Genomic DNA, 17,646 nt, shown 5'->3' with positions numbered 1-17,646 from the left:
CTGCACTATGAAAAAAAAAACCTTCTTGAACTAGAAAATGGAAGGTTTTATACATATAAGTTAGGAATGTGTGTAAAAGCTTCTTCTCGACCTTAACAGGAGTTGTATATTTGTTTAGCCAAGTTGTCACTTTTTTCTCCAAACATTTCTGAGGCAGAACAAATTCTGTGCCTCAGTATGCTGTGTAAAAGTAAAAAGTATAGTGTGTAAATGTCTCATACCTGTATGTTTTGGAGCCTGATTCACAGTTTACCAGGCTCTTCTCAACAACAAAATACTTTAATTTGGTGTTTGTAGAGAATAACTGGCATTTAAAGGGTTAAATTCCTGATAATTACTCAATATTTGGTAGTTTTGAGCAGGGCTGAAGTTGTTTAAGAGATTTATGCAGAAAAAAAGTAGAAAGAAATATCAATCTGTTCTATTTTTATGGCAGTTTTTTGTAAGTGGACATTTTTGTCCTTAGTGACTTAAGAGGGTAGTAAATTAAACTGATGCCTGAGGGTTAAACATCTGTTACATAACTATATATTTATTATCATGTTCATCTGTTTTTTGCACTACTCACCACTGCACTACTGTCTTATTTAGCCTTATATTAGTGTGTTTTTCTTGCTTATGTTTAATGTTTAACTTTGTACATTGAGAGCAGTTACTGAAGACAAATTCCTTGTGTGTGAGTGTAAGCATACATAGCCAATAAATCTGATTCTATTCTATCTGTGGCCTAACCCTCACTGACAGCAGCTCCCAATAACCAAACCTTAAAAACCAGTTCCTGTGTTTCTCTACGAGCACCTGAAGGCCATCTCTGGTTCATCAATTGGTGTTAATCATGTTTGAATAAATGTCAAAATGTGCATTTCTGATGAACTTACTGGACAGCTGCAGTAGAAAACTTCCTGGAAAAATTACCATTTTAGATATCTACAGTCCACATCTCACTAGTCGTGCATTTAATTTTGGATATCCAAAATGAAGGGGAAGAAAAATCCAGATCTTCACAATTTAATGTCTAGTGTAAGATTCAAATAAGGAAAATAAATATCTGGATTGTAGATATCAAAAATTAGATTTTTGTCTTCGGAAGAATTCTATTGTATCCAGAATGTTTAATGTAGGTAGGAAAAATGACCTGATGGATTTCTAAAATTAAAAGCCCAATACACAAGAATGTCAAGAGGGCATCATTTGTCCTAGGGGAGATGACCTTGTGGATACCTAAAATGACTATTTTGGATAGGAGGTGTCATTGTGATGTCTTTGGTTAAATTATTACAAAGTGAGATGACAGTTTTGTCTAGGATAATAACGTGAAATGAGTGTGTTTGCTTTAAATGTTTAAACTGCTTGCTATGTAACCTGTTGGTATCTTGCTGCAGTGTTTTCCCGACCATTATATTAGGGGGGGGGGGGGCCCGCCCCCCTTGAAGGTCAAGTTAATAAATTTTTTTTTTAATTTTTTGGGCTTTTTGTGCCATTATTGTAGGGATAGGATAGTGGATAGAGTCAGAAATCAGGGAAAGAAGTCATTTAAGGATACCTTTCCAATAGAAAAGGACAGCTGTCATTAAAAGTAACACATGAACACCAAGATTCCTTCAACTGTTTGTGTCACCGTCTGTCTGCCCACACCCCCCCAAAGCTGTAAACCTAGGGGAAACACTGTGCTGCATGACCTTTGGTTAAATGTGGAAAGGTCACAAGGCTGTTTGAAGTGATGGAGTGAGTTTGGGTTAAAGGGGCTTGGTTGATGGGTAAGTGCCAGTGGGGGCTGGGTGTTGAATCAGCTGCAGGCTTAAAGTCAGGGACCGAGTGTGTCTTCTCACAGGACACAGCTGCAGACAGTTGTTTGCTGTGTAATCTATCCTCCCTGCAGCGAAGCCAGAGAGTTCGCTCACACACTCCGTGTGGCTGCAGTGACCTAGAGAAAGTGACTGACGCCACAACACTGAACAGGAAAGATAGATAGTAGTTCTGAGAGAGGTCGGTGCCATAGCTCCTATCTCATTTGTTTATGTGTCCTAGGTTAAATCCTAGTCTTTTTTACACTGTGTATGTAATCCTCAGCAGTTCTCCTGTTACTGACAGTGGGGCTGCCATTTTGGAGTGTAACCTTTAAACAGTTTCTCCTTTGAAACTTTTTATACTATATACAGAATTTATATAAAAATATCTATAAACCACACAACTCTTACTTGAATTATCCATTGTTTACAGTTTGTTTGCCAAGGAGTTGACAGAAGCAAAGCATAGCAAACAGTAGATCGAAAAATGTTTTTTTGAAGCTCTTAAAGTTTGATCAATGCTTTCAAGTAGGCAAAGATGCTCTCGTTTTTAAATCTTTTTTTGTGCCAAATTGATGTTTAATGCTCTCAAGATGAGGAAATAAGTTCAACCAAAATTCCCACACCTCGTCACACCTCACACACACAGCCTGATGCAGATAATGTATACTTGAGTTCCCATGGGGTTTTGGAGGATTCATGTTAAGCTTCCTCACCTCTGTTAGTAGGACTGTACGGTCCATTATGACCAAGATGCCATTTCCCGATCATGGCAGTGTAATACCCCGCCTTCTGCAGCAGCTGGGGGAAGGTCACTTCAGACAGAGGCAGACCGGCCACAGAGCCCACAGCGAAGTTATGGGTCACCCCGTTTCTGAGGCCATAGCGGCCTGTCAGGAGAGCAGCGCGGGACGGGGAACAGGTCGACGCAGGAGAGTGAAAGTCTGTCAATCTGGGGAAAGTAAGGACACTTATGGAGAAAGAACACTAAAGCTTCTTGAACGTCACAAAGGGAGTATGGAAAAAACATTTCAGAGGTTAGGTTATATAGTTTACATTAAACATTAGTAATATTACATCAAATGTAGTTCTACATAACAAAGAACTGATTTACTGATTGTTTACCTAAGTCCTTGTTCAGCCATCAGGTTGAGGTAAGGTGTGTTGTTCGCCTTCTCTTCAGGCTGATTAGCGTCCAGGTCACCCCAGCCTATATCATCTGCCAGTATGATGATGAAGTTAGGTTTTGCATTGGGATGATTAACATCCTCTTCTTGTTTGGACGCAGTGTGGAGCAACAGACCACACACCAGGATCCCAGACAGAAGGAGCCACGTGACTGCCTCGGCCATTTTGGATCAAAATCTGCAAAAAAGGTAACATGGGTTTGTTTCCTCACAGCATTGCTAAACAATGGACAAGGGTTGTTTTAATGCAAGGAGAATTGATAGAACGAATTTTCATGATTTCATACATTTTGGTAACTTTGTGAATGAACCATTTAAATCTGTCTCCCTTCTAAGAATAACTCTTCTCTCAGGTTGAAGCTATAACCATATCTATGTAAAACATCCAGTGTTTCCCCTAGGTTTACAGCTTGGGGGGGGGGGGGGGGGGTGCGAGGAGACGACACAAACACACACAAGGAATCTTGGTGTTCATGTGTTACTTTTAATGACAGCTGCCCTGTTCTATTGGAAAGGTATCCTTAAATGACTTCTTTCCCTGATTTCTGACTCTATCCACTATCATATCTCTACAATAAAGGCACAAAAAGCCCAAAAATAAATCAAAAAAATAAAACAATAATTAATTTGACCTTCAAGGGGGGGTGGGAGGGGCCGTTGGGGGGGCGGGCCGCCCCCTAATATAATGGTAGGGTAAACACTGACATCTCATAGCAGCAGAGTTATATTTGGTTTGGAGCCAACTGTCTGTTGTAAACAAAGGTTTGTTAAGAATGAAATGTTATGTGTCTGAGATTTACGAGTCAAGCTGAGGTCTTCTTTCTTATAGAGATGTACCAAAGGAGCCAAGAATTTGTAGGATGTACCTTCTAGCAGAATATAAGCAAGTCTGTTAACTTTGTCAGTACATTGTCTGTCCGTGATTGTTAACAATTTGTGTTGTGTTGTAACTGTCTGACCTCGGCCAATTAATCTGCATTATAATCCACAGTCTGTTTCATCATTGAGTTTATACAGCAGCAACAATGTTGATTTCATCTTTTAGTTTTAAACAAGCTGAATGTTAAATGTTCTCTTTCAGAACAAGTTCTGTCTGTACCACACAAAGGAAATGAATCTCTTAGTTTTTGGATCTGTAATGCAATCTTCTCCACTTAACCAGACACTGTGGTGCACAATGAAAAGAGATCAACGAGTAAAGCCTCTGGTGCCTAAACAAAAACTGTTTCCTTAAACGCATGTAAATACATTTCCTTTGATTATGTCCAACGGGTTTGGTGAAGACTCTTGGCGTGAAGTTGTTGCCATTAACCAATTTTCCCCCTCTTCACCACACCAGAATAACAAGCTGAACATGTACATCATCATATTATTGTGCTGCAGATCAAAGTCTTAAGTTTTAAAGGCTGCTTTAGCACAGTCAAAACAGAGCACAGTAACAACCACTGCTGCAGCATTTCTGGTTGAAAACAAACTTCCAAAGAAACAAAGTCTATATTTGTCAGGTGCAATCAGAAAGTTTATGTGAGGCGATGGTGTGGCAATAGGAAAGGTTGCTTCACTTCCAAAGGTTCAGCAGTGAATAAAAGTCAACAACAGATTAGATAAAAATTCATATTACATTTGTATTGCCTTCTGCACATGGTACAGGACGGCACGGGTACACTGGAATTGTTATACATTTCTCCTGGAGTTAGTTACCCCAAAGTTACCCCAAAAAAATATAAATATATATATATATATATATATATATATATATATATATAAATAAAAATAAGTACAAGTAGGCTACACAATAAATATAAACTGTGCAGAAAAACTGCATGACTTTTGACACTATATAATCAAATAAAAAAAACATGTTTCCTTGTTCTGCAAATCTTGTCAATCTGTAATTGCACATGAGATTTCTGCACACAGATTTATTTATTTGTCTATTGTTTTTTTATTATTATTTTCACATTATATAATTGAACTGTTGTTTTTTTTTAACTAAGGCTTATACAGCAGTTATAGATTAAAAGAAGAAGCTCTACAAGTACTGTACTGGGCAAAGGACACGAAACGAAAAAATTCAAACATAGCCCCATGTCACCTCACAACACACTGAATATTATGAATCTGCTAGAAACGAATGTCTGCGCGAAGTTGACAAAGATCAATGAAAAGAAACTTCAAATCAAAAGACTCACAGAAAATATTGTGAGTCAACGAGGGAAAATTCAGTGATTTAGGAGCAATATGTCCCCCACAATTAAACGAGCGGAGCCACAACAACAGATAATGACTTATTCACTCCCCGATCATCCAATCAGTGGCCATGTCACCACAGTTAAATGCCTGTGGGTGTGGAGAGAGAGAGAGAACTGGCTGGATCCAGATTTATATTTAACCCGGGGGGGTTATGAATACGAGCCTCTTTCCAACAGGGCATGGTAGTATGTGTGTTTGGTTGTGTGTGTGTTTCGACGTGTCCGTGAGTTTGAGAGGACATATACGTGGACATATGTGTTTGTAAAGTTCAGTGTCTCATCACCGCTGCAGAGGACAAGCGAAGGAAGGACTTCCGTCTGAGACTACACACAGGTGAGACAGACTCAACACTACTTAGTCTAATATTGACAGTCCACGGCTTTACACTTTACGCGCGGACACTTCGGCACACGGAGTGTAATTGTGCAACAAATCTTTAATAGGGCGAAACATATAATAGTGAGCACTTCTTAAATGAACTAGGTCATATTGAAATACAGGCGGTGTTCCAGTACTTACAAAGTGTGTGTAGCAGTTATATTAGAGTCACATTGTCCACAGCCGGACCGGGTGCGTTGCGTCAGCCGCACGAGCTTCGGACAAATGGCTCCTACTATTTTACACGACCACCCACTACCACCACCCACTACCACCACCCACTCAAATCATCTGAATGAATGAAAAAAAGGGTCCCCGGCAAAACTGTCACACACATGTTCCCTGTGTGTTGAACGACAGGAGAGAGTGGGGTGAGCAGAAACTTTGAAAGTGTGGGTGGTGTTCTTACAGGCTACTACATGAGCACACCCCCCCCTCCCCGCCCAACACAACATATGCCTTACCCACAGGGGTCGAAGTAGCCTTTGTCTGATCCTGTTACACTTCTTGGAGTGATTTCTGCCAGTTTGATCCTCGGAGCTCGTGGAGGGTTTCGAGATGTCCCCTCTGGAAAAGTCATTCATCTCAAGTGCCGCCAAAGTGTCCTCATGGAGAATAAAACATGATGGAAGTCGTGTCCTCCAGGGTGACCCTCTTCATGGACAATGTGACAGAAGAATATTACAGGGGAGCGCTACCCACACGTTTATGGAAGCGACTAGTGATCAGAATTCAAATGATAAAGCTAATTTGAAAATTCAAGAAAATTACATTTGCTTTATCATTTTCAAAAAATTCCCCGCTTAATCTGTATCATAATTCAAATGAAAAAGCTAATTTTATTTAATATTTTTATAATTATTTGACCTATATTTAAAATGAATATTCAGTCATCCAGTTTGCATTATACTTTTACTCTCTATGTATGCATATTGTATGACATAATTCAAATGAAAACAAAAAGGTCTTTGGCTTTTCGTTTTCAAACTTGCAGTGCTAAAAAGTGATCATAATTCAAACTCGAAAACGAATTGGCAAAGTGGACGACGCAGGAAAGTGACGTCAGACTCCAGCTCTCAGGCAGGTGAACGTAATGTTTACAGTCTATAATGCACCTATAATCTGAAAATTAAAACATGTTTCTGTTACTGTATTTTCATTTTAAAATTAGCTTTTTCATTTGAATTATGATAAAATTCAAATTAGATAAATTAATCAGAATTTTATTTTTGAGTCAAATAATACACCCATATTCTGAAAGTTAAAAAGAATTTCTGTTAATGCATTTGAATTTTCAAATTAGCTTTATCATTTGAATTCTGATCACTAATCGCTTCCATACACGTTTAGCTGTGTTAGCTCGTTCTATGATTGCACATTCCTTTCAAGTTGTACCTCGTTGTAAAGGTGACTAATCAGGCTTTCCAACGATATAAAATACAACACCAATTAGTATTATTAAAGTGGTGAAATAAGTGACCAAAATAACATTTCCAAACTTTTTTTGAGGAGTTTAGTTCATAGTTGCTTTTGTGTTTTATCACAGATGTGTAGTAGTTCAAATCATGTAATAAATTATATTTTATATTAACCAGCGTTTCTAACGTGCCCTTTTTTATTATTGTTTTCGGCCCTGTCCCTCAAACATCCTGAGTCCGGCAGTGTGCTGTGGGGTCAATTGAACCAGTGGTTCAACTTAACTTTGAATTTTAGGAAAATGCTGATGTATGTAAAAAATGTTGAAAGAACTGAAAGTAGGGAGCAACAACTGTGATAGACAAAACATCAGACGGTCGTTTTTCATGACGCAGTGGACTTGGAGCTCAAACGTTTCTCTTGTTCTCCTCAAGGTCAAAAAAAGTGAAACTGATCACATCAATTTTGATTGAAACTACGGGAGGGAATAACTTTGTTTTCTTCTGCCAAACATAAATTAAACATCTGTTTAATTTATTTATTTTCATTCACTGAATCATCACCGTCTTTGGTTTAGATGGTTTCTGCTCCTCAAACTATGCTGATGGTTGATCTGGACAAGTGCACATACCCTCACTTTACAGAAATGTTTAAAACTATTGTTCAACAATGAAAGAAAACAGATTATTAAAACTTCACTTGGTTGTTTTTGTTGTTTGACGTAACTATAAACAAAACAAATAACGACTGTTTGGAAAGGTAAATGCATCATTGAATCGATTTTTTAAAACAAGATTTTTTTATTTATTTCATGACTTCATTAAACCTTGAAAATAGGATGGTGGAATTACCCCCAGATGGCTCCTTCTACCCACTGACTCAGATGAACTTACCCCTGGTCTGGGGTCATTTGAACCCGCAGGAACACTTTCTTTTCCTGAAGTTGTTTTTTAAGGCCCTTTGTCAAAGATGCATTCTTAGATTTTCAGTTGAGGCAACATCTCAAATTAAGAGTAGATGTTTTCATGGTACTCCTTTCTCCTTGCCTGGAGAAGCACATAAGTAAAAACTGGCTCATCTTACCCCACCCTCCCCTAACCAACCCCAACGCACAATGAGTCCATCTTAGTCATAGAATAGAATATAGAATAGAATTACTTTATTGATCCCAAACTGGGAAATTGTGGTGTTACAGCTGCAGGTTATCAGAGCAAATAAAACAATATAAGAATAGATACATAGTAAATAAGCACTTAGAATATAAAAAATAAGAATAAGAAGAGATCTATACATTAAGGATTTAACTTAACATTCTTACTGGTTAAAAAAAATGAAAAATGAAATACAACATTTATTCAGGCTTGTCAACTGAATGTAAAAATACTTGCTGGAGGTAAGAGATGGAAGTTTGCAAAAACAGTGATGACAGTGGTACTTATGTAATAACAATATAGAGGGTTCTCCACAGCTGTGCAAATTCATGGCTGTGCAATCAAAGATAACATTAACACATTAACATTCAACATAGCTGCTGAGGACACTTGTGTGCCACAGGATCCGGGCAGTCTTTTGGGTTTGTTGTTGTTAGGACTGACCTGAGATGTCAACTCATCTTGTTAAATGTTGTGGACACTGTGGCTGAATGTAAAAAAAAAAGGTACCTGTCCTAATGTAACAAATCTGTCAGCATGTTTGTGGTGTCTGGAAGTGGCTTTGATTTTGAAGTTGACGCACGTGTGGTCAGAGTGTGTTTGTTGCACCCTTGAAATGAAGAGGTCAGAACTCATCCATCTTCACTTTTAGCAACTTTTATTAAAGAAAAATGCCCACAGCTTTACACCTGGGCTCTTTCCGAATAGTCACAGTTCAGTATGCAGTATGTACTTTTCAGTAGGGAGTTTCAGTAGACTGAACTTTCATGGTCATTCAGTATGCATTTTTTGTGTCCACCTCAGTATACTGAACATTTCAGTATGGATACTAACTTCCTGGTTTCATGCAGTATGGATCGGATGCGTGCTTACAGGAAATGAATTGTGTTTTACCACCCACAATGCTGTGTAGTGATGTGTAGTGATGTGTAGTTCGTGAACGATTCGTTCAAAACGAACGAATCATCTGGGTGAACGAACTGAACTGAATCACTTACTGAAAAGAGTCGTTCATTTCTCAACTTCAGTTGCGCTCTCCTCTCTCCCGTCTCGTGTCTCTCTCTCCAGACTGTAAGAGTCGCTCAAAGCCCGCCCTCCCTCCTCTCCTCAGTCAGTACAGTGTGTGTGTGTGTGTGTGTGTGTGTGTGTGTGTGTGTGTGTGTGTGTGTGTGTGTGTGTGTGTGTGTGTGTGTGTGTGTGTGTGTGTGTGTGTGTGTGTGTGTGTGTGTGTGTGTGTGTGTGTGTGTGTGTGTGTGTGTGTGTGTGTGTGTGTGTGTGTGTGTGTGTGTGTGTGTGTGTGTGTGTGTGTGTGTGTGTGTGTGTGTGTGTGTGTGTGTGTGTGTGTGTGTGCTCTCGTTCTCGTGTGTGAGCTCTTGTTCAGTTCCGCTCTTCCTCTCAACGAACTGAACGGGAGCTCCGACATGAATCACTGAACGAACTGAGAGGAAGAGCGGAGCTCTCGTTCAGTGAACGAACTGAACGTACTGAGCAGAACGGTCGGGGAAAATGAATGTGATTGTTTTAGCAGCTTTCAGTTTGCAAACTAAATTCTCAGCTCATTGGTTTATTATTCACCACCGGCTGTTCTCAGTACGATCGCGAGCAGAACTAAACGTTCGGCCGTGTTTCAGCTTATTAAATTCTGATTCACAGACAGAGCTGCAGAGAAGTACTGAACGATTCGGTGAACGAATCTTTTGAACGAATCACTTTACTGAACTGATTCTACTGATTCAGTACACTGAAAAGAACTGCTTTTCACATCACTAATGCTGTGCGAAATTAAACGTAAATCGTCACGTCACGTGCGCATCCAAATCAAAACAAATGAGCATGGATTAATAGAATCAATTTTTAATCTAGAGTTAAAGTCCCGACTGAAATCACTACTTTTAATTAACAACAGAAAATATAACAAATATCTACATTATTATAAAACCTTTCTCCCTCTATTTAAATAATGATTTCACTATTTAAGTGCGTCTTTATTGGTTTATTTTATATTCTGTATATTACTGTCTTTCATTTGTACTTTCCTTTATGTACTGTATGTTATTTAGTTATTTAATCTGCCTTTTACTTGATTTACATTGTGATATTGTTTTTTGTTTACCTGACTGTATATGAGCATTACTCTTCTTGAATAAAGCTAAACAAAAAAAAACAAAAAACGGGTGGATGCGGCCTGTTCGGGTAACGTAAATGACGTCACTTCATTACTGAACGAATCAGAAGAAGTAGGAACAAATATCTGCCTACTGTGCGCGCCTACTGAATAGTAGGTACTAAACAGTATGCAGCACGGATAGTACGTACTGCCTACTGAAAGATTGAGTAGGTACTAGGCAATTCGGATACAGCCAAGGTTTGTTTTCAGCCTACACACACCTCTGTCTTCTTCACTGCGCCTCTCTTAAAGGGCCAGTGTCTGAATCTTAAAAGGTAGTTAAAACACACAGTATTTACGGTTTACTCTTAGAAATTTAAATTAACTGAAATACTTATGGAAATTAAATTAGTTTAACTAGACACACTGATATAACAAAATGATAGAAAGAAATAAGATAAAGCATTTTCAGCGTGTTACACGTTCATGTTTGAGTAAGCACACTGCAGGACTTAATAATGATAAGAAGTTGGTAAACCAGATCATATTATTATTAATGGCCTGGGGCCCCAAGCAGCTACCTGCCTTGCCTGTCGACAAGCAGCCGCCTCAAGCAGTACATCTGCAAGATTTTTCAACTGATACAACATCTGGTCATATTGGTGATAAACAGTGACTGGTGAATTCTATTCTTATTGTCTAACAAACTTTACATAATGATGTGGGGAAGAAGAAGTGATTTTTCCCTCTACATGCATCAGTTTTCCTTCCAACAAAAGTTTCACAGGTCCCCCCCCCCCCACAGCAGTCCAGTCCCTAAATCTGTCTTTCCTCTCTAAAGGCCATGGCGCTGTCTCGAGTTAAGAGACCACGATTCCTGGGGCCCAACGTGTACCCAGAGGCCCCTGACGGAGGCTGGGGATGGGTTGTGGCTGCAGCCTTCTTCTTGGTGGGGGTCTGCACCTATGGCACCATCAAGAGCTTTGGCATCTTCCTCCAGGACCTGATGGACGAGTTTGGAGAGACCAACAGTCGGGTCTCCTGGATCGTTTCAATCTGTCTGTTTGTCATGACGTTTAACGGTGAGCAGAGCTAAAGAGATCTTATGTGTTGGAATAACTATGGACCTCAGAGAATTAGTTTTCACTTAACATCCGTTTGTTCTCCTCTGGTCCTCAGCTCCGCTCTCTGCTGTGATGACTAACCGCTTTGGGTTCCAGCTTGTTGTGATGTTGGGAGGATTTCTCATGGCCACTGGCTCGATCACAACCAGCTTCACCAGCTCCATCAATCAAATGTACATCACATATGGATTAGTCGCAGGTTTTGTATTTCTTTCTTTTTTAATTTTCTCCCTTTTTAGAGAGACCTTATAATTTATTTTCATATTTTAATTTTCAATTATTTTTTGTTTTAAGAGTTTAAAAAAAAGTGTTGTTTCCATTGTGCAGGTATTGGCTACTGTCTGACTTTCCTGCCCACGTTGACCATCCTCACCCAGTACTTTAACCGACGACGCTCTTTGGTCATAGCTGTGGCCTCAACTGGAGAGTCCCTGTCGATGTTTGCCCTGGCACCAGGTGAGTGCACGAGCTTCCACTAAGTGTTTAATATAAACAATTAAAGAAGACAAGAGACTGTAGGGGCTTTAGGAAAACAGTGTGATGTTTTTACTGTTTGATCTTGAGTTTGCGACTGTTTAGAATAACGGTAAATCAGAATCAGAATCAAGAAAAACTTTATTAATCCCAGGGGGAAATTTGTTTGCTACAGTTGCTCATAACACCAAAAATCAGTAGGAAGTTTCACAATATAAAATAAAAAAATAATAACAATATAATAAGTACCAAGTGAAAGCAATAATAAAGTAGTATAAGTAATAAGCTATGTTCAAGCACAGGTAATTGAGAATATAAACAATATTTACAAATATGAATATACATTGCTGGATCAACAGCGTAGATATTGCACGGTTCATGTATAGATGGCATGTTTGATGTATAAATATTGTCCAGTTTTCAACAGATTACACAGTCGAGAAATAGTCACGGTAAAAAACCTAGTTAGTGAACTGTAAGCTCTAGGACCGATGACTTAAAATGTTTAAATAAAGACCTCCATTAAAAGATTCTCTGATAATATTCTACATATTCTTTTAAAACGTCCATCAAGGCTGCACTTGTAGGCATGTTTATTTCTCAAAAGAAAGATGGGCTCATTAGCAGCCTCTGCCATCAGGGTGTGAACAGGTATGAAAGAATGTGTAGGTGTGACCTGCGGTGTAAATAAAGCGCTTTGAGTAGTCAGACGACTAGAAAATCGCACCACAAACTCAAGTCCATTTAACATGAATAGTTTGAGTCAAACCAACATGGACCACCCAGCTGCCAAAAATACTCCCTGAAGTGTGAAATAATCCTGCACAAATTCACTGTGTTGTCCGGTGAATGTTTGATAAACATCTCAGTGCACAGCTGATCTACTGTATGAAAACATTTCTGTACATTTGTGACCATTAAAAAAATATATACTCATATTGGAAAAACAATGAGCTTCTGCCAAGAGCCACAGACAGGTAAAGAGAAAACATGAGTTGAGTTTTATTTTAGACTTGTTGACAATTACATAAATATGGAACATTGCTGGCCTTATACTTAAACCCTGGAGCTAAATGTTCCACTGACATCAGCAGGATGGCTAGAAAGATTAGTGCTGACTTAAGATGAAATTCTTGTTGTTTTGATTTCTCGCCCTTGTTGAATGTTTTTGTCCTTGCTCCAGATTGCTGTCTGCTTATCAATCAATCAATCAAACTTTATTTATATAGCACATTTCAGACAAATTAAATTGCAGTTCAAAGTGCTTTACAAGAGTGCAGAAAAGTTATTGATGAAAAAGTAGTTTATAATCATTGAGAGAATAATGCACACCAATAAAAATTAAAATATATATATAAAAACGAAAAAATAAAATACGACACATAAAAGCAATAAGATATTAAAATAAATACATAGGAGAAGAATATTTAAAATTGTAGTTGGATAAAAAGACAATAGAATAATGTTAAGATTTGAATTTAAGCCAGACTGAATAAATGAGTTTTAAGACTGCGTTTAAAAATCTCGATATTCTGGGCTCCTCTCAGACCCTCAGGAAGGTTGTTCCACAGTCTCGGAGCGTAACAGCTGAAAGCAGCATCACCAAAGGTGATTACATTTGCCTGATGTATGCTTTTGGAAAAGTTTTAATTATTTATTTTTATATATAATCCCCCCTAGTCTTGATTTATGTTTGAATTAACTTGTTCCTGTGTATTTTGCTGTTGTATGTTCATCCTCTTTAAGATTTTGTAGAAACATTTTTTATATGTTTTAAATTTGTCAATAAAGACAGAAAAAAAAAAATAATAATAATAATATTTTCCACTGACATATCAGCTCTTCTCTGTGGCTTAAATTGAAGTAGGATATGTGCTTTATAGTTTTTTATTACAGTATTTTCTCTTCTTGTCCCTCAGCCTTTTCTGCACTGAGGGACCGTATTGGCTGGCGGCACACCATGGTTGTGATAGGAGCCATGCAAAGCAGCCTCATCATCTGCGGCGCTCTTCTTCGGCCAATTGTCATCAAACCCAGCGCAGTGCAGGAGGGAGAGACGGACGCGTTGCCCCTAAAGGAAGTGGAAGCCCTCAGAGCACAGAAGACGGTGGAGGACACAAACCCAGAAAACTATATCATAAACAATACCTCAGAAGCACAAGCGAACTCCTACAGTCAGGACAATGAGCTCAGCAGAGGCTCTGTGAGCACCGGAGACTCTGGCGTCCTGTCTCTGAAGGACGCAGAACTCAGCAGCCCAGAGGAGAAGACTTCACTGCAAAAAGAAGACGCATGGCCATCAGTGGAAAACAACACAGAAGAAATGAAAGAGTCTGAAACGGAGGAGAAGAACCACAGAAATGCTGAGAAACAAGTCGTGAAAGAGGAAAAGGAACCAGGTGATGGTTCTTTAAAAAACACAAAACTTTTGGATTTCTCCATCCTCAAAGAGTGCAGCTTCATCTTTTATTCTCTGTTCGGACTGTTCGCCACGCTCGGCTTCTTCGCCCCCCCTCTCTACGTCATCGAGCTGTGCGTGAGTCGAGGAGTGGAGCGGGAGCACGCAACCTACATGCTCTCCATCATGGCCGCGGCCGAAGTCTTTGGCCGCTTCACCATCGGGTGGATCCTGTCGCGGAGGCGCATCGTGAACAAGAAGCTGCTCGTGATTCTGGTGTGTGTGGTTTTGATGGCTGCCGATCTGGTGGGATTCACGTTTGCTACGGAGTTCTACGGCCTGGCTGTGTGCTGTGCGGTGTACGGGTTCTTTATGGGAACCCTGGCTTGCACACACATCCCCATGCTGGCTGAAGATGATGTGGTCGGCATAGAGAGGATGTCTTCAGCTGCTGGAGTTTATGTGTTCATACACAGTTTTGCTGGGCTGGCTGGACCACCACTCGGCGGTAAGTCTTATCTTGTAGTGAGAAGTTTACTGTAAATACTGCCCATGGTTTCACTTCACCACATCTACATAACTCCTCTTTGGAAAACACAAGGATGGTATATTCTCTGTGATAACATTTCATTGATTTAATGCAGTTAAAATGTAAGTATAGTATATAGTAGTAGTAATCATTTATTTCGGTCACAAGAAAAAAACATTTTGAGTGAAAAGGTGTAGGCTGAAGCTTTATCTTATTACACCGACCCTTGTTACAAATCTCATTATTTAAGACACTACTAGTTTGGTTACAAAAACAAAACGTATCAGAACAAAATTTGTTCCAAGAATTCATTTCAAAACAAAACAAATGAAACAAACAAAAAACAAAACAGAAGTCACACTCACAAAAAAATAATCAAACAGACCTTTTATATTTGTTAAACACCATTTTTTTTAAACAACAATTTAAATCTGGAAAGTGAACTACACATTCTTAATTTCACAAGTTAACCCCTTTTACCAAAATACACCTGTTCTTTATGTTTGTCCTTACCTTTGCTTTTTTTATACACACCTGTTCCCCTTAGTTCATACCGGCTCTCTCTAGTTTAAAACAAACCTCTGAATACTGTTGGGAAGCAAATGATTGTATGCCTTGTACAAATCAAAGCTAAAAAGATCAAATGTAAGATTGGGATAAAGAATGACTTAAGCCTGACAGGTAATGATGCTGTTTGAGGGTCGATGGGATTAAAGCTGTAGTTATGTAATCTAGTCTTACTTTCTTCTTCTTCTTTCTTTCTCTGAAACAGTATCCTACACAGGAATAACTTAATTAAAAAATCCATAATGTTAATATCATTGTTTAACTGTCACTATTTAAAATGTAAAAGTCAAAATAATACAAAGAAATAAGACAAGTCTTTTGTCTGTTGTTCTCTTTGTTGTACACAGCTATCAGTAGGGGCTGCTAGCTGAGCGGCTACTAACATAGTTCTACCATGTACTGAGCAGGCCATACAGCAATGATAGCAATCAGACATGTTTACAGGTTTAGATGTAAACTCTCTCCTCCCCACATCTCTGATCTATCTTTTTATCCCATCGAATGAAGGACACTCAATGATTCTCTCTTGTATCATCAAATACACACTCCACAGCCCTAAAAACACTGGAATCATTAGATAAAAAAAGCACTCAAAACTGTAGACAGACAGCCACTCAGTTTTCATCATTGCCATATCCTGTAGAAGTACAGTCTGTTAAGTTTGGGAAACCTGCACAATCCCATTCAGGAAAACCACATTTAGCCAGGCTGTTTTTTCCTTCAGAGCATCACGAGTGGAATTTAATACAGCAATCAATCAGAGACTCAACATCCCATCATTCAGTTTAATACAATGTTAAAAATGGTTTATTGAGAACCAACAATGTAGCTGTAGCTACCCACTTTAACTGTATCATGTCCTGTTGGATATTATTTATTCTCGTTACCCAAACTGTTTCGTATGTGTCTGTATTGTTCCAAACTACTGAATCTATGTTAATGGGTTATATTTAATTCTATGACGCTAAAGCACTTCATTCAAAGGGACTAGTCATGACAATTAGTATTTTGGCTAACTCTGGTCAAAAGTCAAAAATGGCCATAAAATCTTACAAAATAATAAAAGTAAACTCACAAACAGAATCCTACATTTCCCATAATGCCAATGGGTACTGCTTTTTCATTAGACCATCTTTATAAATAAACCTGATACACTACACAGCCTGTGAAAAAATATATAGATATTCTTTACGTAGCTCTACGAAAATAACCTTGATGACATCACTATGACATCATAAGTGTTATTGTCACAGCCCCAGGCAGAGTTGAAACTGAACTCTACTTCCCTTAATGACAAATGAAGTGAAATGAACATCTGAAATGATCGGAGTGCTGCTTTAAACCCACTCTTAACTCTTCCTGCAGGTGTGTTGGTGGATCTGACTCAGAACTACGGGTCAGCTTTCTACTCCTGTGCTGTAGGCATGGCAATCAGCGCAGTGTTCCTCGGTTTGGTAAGGCCAGCTAAAAGAGGAATACTCTGTGGGAGAAAATCAAAATGCCCTGAAGACAAACATGACTCAAACAAGGACTCAGAGGAGAAGGGTGCAGCACAGCCACCCAACATAAGAAGTGACAGTGCTGAAGTAGAGGCCATCTCAATCCACGACCAGGAGGTTATCAGTTTTGCTTGAGCTGTTAATGTGGTGTAAGGGTTACTACGGTAACCGTTTAAGGGTAAATGGCAAAAGATGACTGCTGGAAAGTGCTCAAGTGGCATAAATACAAAGAAGAGAAAGACCAATAATATGTGTTTCTGATCTGCTATGAAGAGCAATATTGAGAATGTTAAGGTCACAATATGTACGTAGTAAGTGTGCCTTACATACTTGATGTACCACACAGTGTTTTTCCACTGTAAATTGCAATAAATACCTTTTTTAGGGACAGAGGTGTTAGTTATAGCTGGGTTAGTATGGACATGTTCTTAATGAACCACAAGTTATTCCATTACATCATACTGGTGCTTCACCTCATTACCTGCTGGGAATCAATGCATTAATAATAATAATAATAATAATCATAAAACTGTGATGCAAATGAAACTGCAGAAACTAACAAATTGCACAAATTCTGTAACATGTGTTATAGAAAGAGCTCAGGTGATCACACGTGACTAGAAGTATCTCTGTTTTTGTCTTCCTTTTTTTTATATGAAACTATTTCAAAGCTGACACTGCTTTATTATTTGATATGAAATGTCAGACTGGAAACTATTTTTGTAATGAAAATGTGTTCAATCACAATAAAACAAGTGATTTGAACCTTTAAATAA

General features: G+C 38.7%; 2 protein-coding genes across 2 annotated transcripts in view; one reads left to right on the top strand and one right to left on the bottom strand.

The window, feature by feature from the left end:
* The window catches only part of arsg (arylsulfatase G), a 19,413-nt gene extending 13,253 nt beyond the window's left edge, over positions 1–6,160 (bottom strand). The window contains exons 1-3 of the mRNA XM_061028871.1: positions 5,747–6,160; positions 2,913–3,152; positions 2,504–2,739 (exon numbers count right to left, since the gene is read on the bottom strand). Of these exons, the coding sequence (XP_060884854.1) occupies positions 2,504–2,739; positions 2,913–3,139 (463 nt within the window). The 5' untranslated portion in view covers positions 3,140–3,152; positions 5,747–6,160. The remainder of the gene's footprint in view (positions 1–2,503; positions 2,740–2,912; positions 3,153–5,746) is intronic.
* On the top strand, positions 5,397–17,646 carry LOC132955822 (monocarboxylate transporter 7-like). Its single transcript, XM_061028870.1, has 6 exons — positions 5,397–5,560; positions 11,121–11,361; positions 11,459–11,602; positions 11,731–11,859; positions 13,797–14,783; positions 16,737–17,646. The coding sequence occupies exons 2-6, from the start codon at positions 11,124–11,126 to the stop codon at positions 17,003–17,005; spliced, it is 1,767 nt and encodes a 588-aa protein (XP_060884853.1). The 5' UTR covers positions 5,397–5,560; positions 11,121–11,123; the 3' UTR covers positions 17,006–17,646.

Source organism: Labrus mixtus, chromosome 21, assembly GCF_963584025.1.
Source record: "Labrus mixtus chromosome 21, fLabMix1.1, whole genome shotgun sequence".
NCBI classification, from domain to species: Eukaryota; Metazoa; Chordata; class Actinopteri; order Labriformes; family Labridae; genus Labrus; species Labrus mixtus.
The sequence above is the reverse complement of the archived record's forward strand: the minus strand, read 5'-3'. Positions and strand labels throughout refer to the sequence as shown.

What these genes read in the sequence shown, in the direction of transcription:
- LOC132955822 (XM_061028870.1), top strand. Translation starts at nt 11,124, where the DNA reads ATGGCGCTGTCTCGAGTTAAGAGACCACGATTCCTGGGGCCCAACGTG. An exon ending in CACATATGGATTAGTCGCAG is followed by an intron (nt 11,603 to 11,730) that starts GTTTTGTATTTC and finishes TCCATTGTGCAG; the next exon opens with GTATTGGCTACTGTCTGACT. An exon ending in GATGTTTGCCCTGGCACCAG is followed by an intron (nt 11,860 to 13,796) that starts GTGAGTGCACGA and finishes CTTGTCCCTCAG; the next exon opens with CCTTTTCTGCACTGAGGGAC.